This window comes from Nannospalax galili, unplaced genomic scaffold (assembly GCF_000622305.1).
Source record: "Nannospalax galili isolate Female #2095 unplaced genomic scaffold, S.galili_v1.0 scaffold1585, whole genome shotgun sequence".
NCBI lineage: Eukaryota > Metazoa > Chordata > Mammalia > Rodentia > Spalacidae > Nannospalax > Nannospalax galili.
Window position 1 is genome coordinate 347031 of NW_008353737.1, and position 7667 is coordinate 354697.

The 7667-nt window shown below is 35.2% G+C and overlaps 1 protein-coding gene across 2 annotated transcripts in view; it reads right to left on the reverse strand.

Moving 5' to 3' along the window:
* Rasa2 (RAS p21 protein activator 2) overlaps nt 1–7667 on the reverse strand; it is a 123402-nt gene that overhangs the window by 85673 nt on the left and 30062 nt on the right. For both annotated transcript variants that reach the window (XM_008850877.3, XM_008850876.3), the window contains exon 4: nt 3500–3594. In XM_008850877.3, the coding sequence (XP_008849099.1) occupies nt 3500–3594 (95 nt within the window). The remainder of the gene's footprint in view (nt 1–3499; nt 3595–7667) is intronic.

A 7667-nucleotide genomic window follows, 5' to 3' on the forward strand; every position in this document is an offset into this window, starting at 1 on the left:
CAACTGATTGCTGCTAGATGGAACAGCTGACCCTCCTAAAACAAAGACCTCTAGATAGGCTGACTAGATTCACAAGAAGGGCAAGTAGTGGGGAATGGCTGGGGGTGCTGACAACACAGCAGACAGTAGCAGGGATATCAGAGTATAAGGGATCTAGAGGGGGGAGGCAGGCTAAGGGGGGGGTGCTATCTGGGAAGTGGGTGTAAAAATAAATAAATTTTTCTAAAAATCCATTTTAAATAGTATTTAAATCCTACTAATTGTCATTTAAGATAAAAGTCTGTAAAGGTTAATAATTAATGGCAATGAAACTAATCTGTACCAAAATTTAAAATGCTAATACTATATATAATAGGTAAATGCTACTTCAAAAATTTGTATGTTTCTGAAATGAAGATTTTATGCATGCACCACCAAATTCCAAGAATTATGCAAAAAATATTCTATATAGATATCTACATTTTCAGAATTAAAAACTTTAAATCTGTCAGCAAGTTTATACTAGTCATAAGAATGCACTTAAGGGGTTGGACAGACAGCTCAGCAATTAAGAGCACTGGCTGCTCTTGCAGAGGACCCAGGAAGACCCAGGTTCAGTTCCCAGCACCCACATGGAGGCTAACAACTGTTTGTTAACTCCAGTTCCAGAGGACCTGATATCCTCTTCTGGCCTCTGAGGGTACTACATGACACAGGTGCACTTGCATACATGCAGGCAATACATTCATATACATAAAATAAAAATAATAAAAATTTTTTTAAAAGAGAATACACTTAAACTAAATCTTGTAAGAATCTTCACATTTCATTTCGGATCAAACTTTCAAAGTACTTCTTAACTTGCCTTTTGTTTAAATCATTAAAAAGACAAGCTGTACAGTGTGGATGTACCTGCCTACAATCCCAAAACCAGGCAAGTATGTAAGGTGAAGGCAGTCTCAGGCACACAGTATGCCCTTGTCTTCAAAAAGATTAATGCCTACCAAGTTTCTCACTGTGGACTGTGTATGGTAAACGTATTAAATCACGCATCAAAAATGAAGAAAGAAGCTGGACATACCTTTAATCCCAGCACACAGGAGGCAGAGACAGGCAGATCTCTGAGATTATAGCAAACCTGGTCTACAAAGAGAGTTCAGGCCAGCTGGAGCTTCATGGAGACTCCTGGCTCAAATAGACAAAAAGACAGAAAGACCAAAAAAAAAAAAAAGAACCGATAATCTACCATTTAGTAAAGGCATATTAGACTAACAGCCCCTAGACTGACTGGCAATAATAAACATATTTTAATTTGCGGAGAAATTACGTTTCTGTTTTGTTTAAGACAAGGTCTTATGTAGCCTGGTTGGGCTTCAACTCTAGGTAGCTGAGGGTGACCTTGAATTTCAGATCCTCCTGTCTTCAGTTCCTAGGTGCTGGGATTACGGGCATGTGCCACCAGGTCCACAACCATGTCTAGTTTATGTGGTGTTGGGGAACATACCTTTGTGTAGGCTGGGCAAGCACTCTACCAACTGAGCTGCACCCTCAGTTCAAAACTAAGTTGTAAAGTACTCTTCTCATGCAATATGAGTCAAACATGGAAACTTTTATTATCCTTTTACAGAAACAAAGTTCAAGGTTACTAAAGCAGCTATATATAATACTATGGAGGAGTTCTGACTTCTAATTTAAGTGCATTCTACTTCCTCACACTTTCTCACTGGGTCACTGAAAATGCTATACAACTGGCATGTGTACAATCATGGTCAAATGGAAAGAAAATCCTAAAATGGAAAGAGTGGATAAAGTAATGAAAATATCTACTCTATGCTGTACTTACAGAAGGGATTTTAGTATACAAATGCTTAACTTTTTGAGAATTTAACCAGAGAATGCTTGAAAGTTGTAAGGGAAATGGATACTCATTTTACTTGCAAATTATGTGTGGGTATGTTCCTTTCTTGTCTTAAACTTTTGTCTGTGTCACAGTGGCAAGTTATAACTTCTTTAAGAAGAATCAAACTTGCAGTGTGCCCTCAGAAATGATTTCACAATCCTTACTATATTTTAGAAATAAATAGGGTTATGCTCACCCCCAGAGATTCTCTTTAGATAGACACAATTTCTAAATCACAGCAACTCAAAGTTTCTAGACACTTCAACTATAAAACTAAATATACATCTTTGTTCACATATAGAATTGGTACGAGGCCTTTTATTTTGTCAAGAGGAAAGAAAAAAATTAAAAAGCATAATATACCCTCTCAAATAAAAAGAGAGGTAAATAGGAAGAGGGAGGTGAAGGCAGTGCACGGTGAACCCAGGCATGGTTAAGTAAATAACAGTTTTCCAAGTCTAGTTTATTAGGGAACAGAGCATCCTAATCAGAACAAGTAAAATCAGATTTCTATGGATTCTCAACATAAGAGTTAATCAAACTTATCTTTTTCTTTAAAACGGTTTCCCTTAAAAAAAAAAAAAAAGTAACACTTTGCTACTGAGACTCAAGAGATAAAGGGAAGGAAAAAAAACTGTCCTCTGCTGGGTGTGATGACACTCACCTCCTGCACTCAGGAGGCAGAACAGGATGATTTAGAGTTCTAGCCCAGCCATAGTGAGACCCTGTCACAAAACAAAAACAGATAAACAAAACCTCCCAAACCATATGTGCACACTATATGCATACATGTGTACAATTTTTTAAAAATTTTATTATTTTTATTTTATGTGTATGAATGTATTGCCTGCATGTGTGTTAAGTGCACCTGTGTCATGCAATGCCCATGGAGATCAGAAGAGGGTGCTGGACTCCCCTGGAACTAGAGGCACATTTAGTTGTTAGCTGCCATGTGGGTGCTGGGAATCGAACATGGGTCCTCTGCAAGAGCAGCCAGTGCTCTTAACCACTGAACCATCTCTCCATCTTTCTTATAATTCTTAATGCATAGCAACTACACTTATTAATGGACTTTACTGTGGCATTTCTATTGATGCCTATGTTGTACAGTGTTCATATCTACTTTAAACATTTTTATTATATTGTGCTAAAAGCTTCAGTTGTCAACTTGATGAACTATGACCTGGGAGATGTAAGACAAAAACCCTTTCTTCCCCAAGTTGGTATTGGTCAGAGTGTTTTGTCACAGCAACCAAAGGCAGACTAGAACAAATATTATTATGTGTGTGTACATGTATGGTATGGGCACATATGTGAAGGTGAGAGGACAACTGTGTGAGTTCGTTCTCTTCTTCCACCTTTATATGGGTTCTAGGGCTCAAACTCAGGTCCTCAGGTTTGGCGGCAAGCACCTTTATCTACTGAGCCATCTTGCCTACCAGACATTATTCTTGTATCCTCTCGCAAAGCTATTTTCGTTCAACTTTCTACTACTCAGAAGTCTACAAGTAGTTGGTACTAGAATGTAAGCTCTAACTGTATGAACTAATATAATTAGTTCATTTCCTTTTATTTTCTTTATATCACAATCTCCTGCATTACTTAACCCTTAATATTTACCTGAACTTCTGAATTGGAGTCAACAGGCTGTAGGGAAAACCAAGTTTCTTTGCCACTATGATTACACAAGTCTTCTTTTTTGATGGCTACTTTTCCTATAGAAAAATAAGCAAAACAATATGAGAAAAATATTTTATTTAATCTTATGACTCATTAGTACTGCTGTATATAACACTTTGTAGAAAATGCTTTAGAATAATTTGTACCTACTGATATAACAGCCCCTCCTTTTTTTTTTTTAACAGGGTCTTGTTATGTAGCCCTGGCTAGCTGGACTTGAACTCATGGTAATCCTCCTTAGCCTCCTGAGTGCTGGGATTACAGATGAAAAACTTGTTTCTCTGGATTAAAATTTTTTCCCCTATAGTGTCTCATTTTAACTTGTCCATTTACAGACCCGTCTGCGGGTCATTCTTAATCAGGATTAGACAAAAACTCAGTTGTACATACATATTACTGTGTATTTTAGTACTTAATCAGATTAATGTTTCATTAGTACATTCAGTATAAAAACCAATATATAATGGCAGTGCAACCTAATTTTCCCAGTTCTTTAACAGTATGGATGAACTATATGTTCTGGTTACTTCTGAGCAGTTATATCTGCATTTAGTAAGAGGTTATACGTTACAATTAAGTGAAAAGGCCAGAGAGTATCACATATCAGTAACAAAAATAAAAACTACTTCAAAAATTATTTTATTACTTCACTTTATCAAAACACTCTAAAACTGACTATACTGCTTCAATGCATATTTTTTAAAATCAAGGCAGCTCTCTAGAGGGTTTCTATCTCTTGAAGAAAGCTATCATATACAATGAAAGGAAGAAACAGAAATGTTCTTCAAATGAAGTTCTTTGCCATGTTGGTGCAAAGCACTTCCTTCTTCAATTCAAGTTTTAAGAAGTAGACATAGCTTTGCATATGTGTAGCAATACCAAGACTGTACACAAAAGCTCCAACAAAAGACATGTACTAGAGTGTAAAAGTGGTTCATGTTTTTTCCTTTTTCAAATGATTGTTTCCATTTTAAGTACCACAACCACACTCTGTATGTGCTTACTTATGACAGACCTTACTTTAATTCAACATTTAAAAACTTCAAGAAAACTGTGAAGATCTTTTTAGGTAAAGATGTATCAACTCTTAGATATCAAGTAAAGAGGAAAGATAGGAAAATAAACACAATGAAACTTAAAACTATTTTTTGGGCCAGGCATGGTGGTGCACGTCTTTAATCCCAGTACTTGGGAGGCAGAGGCAGGTGGACCTCGTGAGTTCAAGGCCAGCCTGTTCTACATAGCAAGTTCCAGGCCAGATGGGGCTACAGGGACGCCCTGTTTCAAAAAAGGCCCCCAAAAAAATTTTGGTGGGGGGGATCAGATGATGCTTATACAATTCAATGAATATACTAAAAAACATATTCCATGTTTTTTTCATCTTGCAAATACTTTATTTTGAAATAATTTCAAACTTTGAGAAAAGCTGCTAAGAACTGTAACAAATTTTCATTTTCTTTACCCAGAATTCCCTAAATCTTTTTTTTTTTTTTTTTTTTTTTTAATGGCAGGGTCTCACCTGTAGCCCTAGCTGGTCTGGAGCTTGCTATGTAGACCACACTGGCCTCAAACTCACAGAGATTCCCCTGCCTCTGCCTCCCAAGTGCTGGGATTAAAGGTGTGCTCCACCACACCCGGAAAATCTTAACATTTTTACCATGTTTTCTTTGTGATATATGATTTTTCTTGAACCACTTAAAAAAAAATCAAGATGCAAATACAATACATACTTTTAAATAAAGTTTCAGTACGTAATTACACCTTAATAAGGCTTACTTAAAATTGTTTACCATATTACAGTTTTGGATAAGCTTATGTCTGTATTTATACTTTAGAACTTAAACTACAGATCACCTACAGCTGTATTATTTGAAGAAAAATATTACAAGATACAACTAGATGGGCATGGTGGTGCACACCTTTAATACTAGTACTTAGAAAGAGAAGCAGGAGGATCTCTGAGTTTGAGGACAGCCTGTTCTACATAGCAGTTCCAGGCCAGCAAGGGTTACAAAGTGAGACCCTGGAGCAAAACAAAAAATAAAACAAAATGAAACAGTGTGTATATAACATTTATATAACTAAATTTTTATTAGAATGACAAATGTATCATTACTATTAACCAAAAACAACTGGAAATCCATCAGTGCATTTTTTTTGCGGGGGGCCTTTTTGAGACAGATCTCCCTGTAGCCCCAGATGGCCTGGTCACTATGTAGACCCGGCTGGCCTTGAACTCACAGAGATTCACCTGCCTCTGCCTCCTGAGTGCTGGAATCAAAGGCGTGCACCACCTTAAAGTAAGGCCCATCAGTTTATCTATTAACACATGACATTTAAAATATATAAAACTTAAAACACATGAATCTCAGTTTTCTTTTAAATACTTTGAATGAAATTTAATGTGAAGATCAAATCTTTGTCTGGCATCTAGGGCTTGTAATTAATTCAAATTTTGTAGGAAATGACACTAAGAAAACATTTCAGTCTTTTTAGTAAAATTTAATTATGAAAAATGATAGGAAAAAAATTCTTCTAGTACTGAATACGTACATTAAAAGGTAAGTACAGAATGCAGACAACTAACTAAAAGAAACAAATACTCCTTATACTGCTAAAGAAATTTAGATTGAGAGTCAAATATATACATCTCTTGATATGTTTTACATATGGGTTGTTCATAATTTTTTTTCCAGGTCAGATATAATCTTTTTATTTTTTTTTTAATTTTTAACAACTACATGATTAGAAGCATTTCACTACAGATTTAACATATTCAGTAACACACTCCAGAGCAAGAGTATATCTCTTTCACAAGTGGCTGTAAGTTTCTAGGTTCACAGTTGAATTAATACAGTTATACAATATTGAACTCAGTATAAGCCCTGTAAAACATAAAATTGAACGAGTTTCTGCAAGGAACAATATATTCTAAAACAAAATGGGTTGTTTATAATTTTATGGGTTCTTTTATAATTCCTAACAAATGAATATTATACCAGAAACACCTTGTAATACAAAATTATAAAGTATTAAATATTGTATGTTATAAATGTATAATAATCATAATTATCACTGATTATCAGATGTAAGTAAATTTTAAGGCAATGTATAATAGCTTGGTACAAAAAACATATACAGATGCATACATACATATACCTTATAGCTGAAATTCTTATCTTTTGAGCATTCTTTTCAAGAATCTTTAAAGTGAGTATTTTTGTTATCATCTCTCCAAAAAAAGACAGGTAATATCTGCCACATAATTTTTATATCTTTAATTTATATAGTTGTTTCATTTTTGTTATCAGGGCCTCATACACACTCTTTGCTATTGAACTACACTCACAGGCCAAGTATGTAGTTTTAAGAGTTTAATAAACCAGGTGCAGCGATACACATTTAAAATTCCAACACTCAGGAGGCTGAAGCAGAAGAATTGTGATTTTAAGGCCAGCCTGGGCTACACAGTAAGATTCTACTGAGGGGTAAAGGGGGATAAGGAGAGGGACAGGGAGAGGGAGAGGGAGAGAGAGAGAAAGAATACTTAATGTCCAAAGATTCATCATTAAACTCCTGGTAAGAACCTCTAATTCACCAGTATCTCTGTATCTCTGATTTAGGTACCTTCCCAAAAGAGAATTCTAAGCCTCACAGGTACAACATTCCAGAAGCAAATCTCCTCTTCTTCCACACATCACCACTAAAGACTGGTTCTTGTTCTACGAGAGGGAAGCCCTTCTCTAACAATGTAAGAGATTTGAAAGTTGAAAGGAACTTGGTATTTCACTTGTAACTCTTAAGTCTTCAGTTTCTTTCTTTTTTTTTTTTTAATTTTCAAATTTTATTTTCAAGTTTTTTTTTTTTTAGAAGCATTTCATTACAGCTTTAACACATTCAGTAACACATTCCAGAGCAAGGATACATCTCTTTCAAAGGTGGTTGTAAATTTTTAGGTTCACAGTTGAATTAATACAGTCATACAATAATGAACTCAGTAAAAGCCCTGTAAGACATAAAATTGGATGAGTTTTTACCCTTTAAAGAAGATCTCCACTTCATTTTAAGATATGCTGTTTCCTACATTTTTTTCAATAAAAATTTTTTT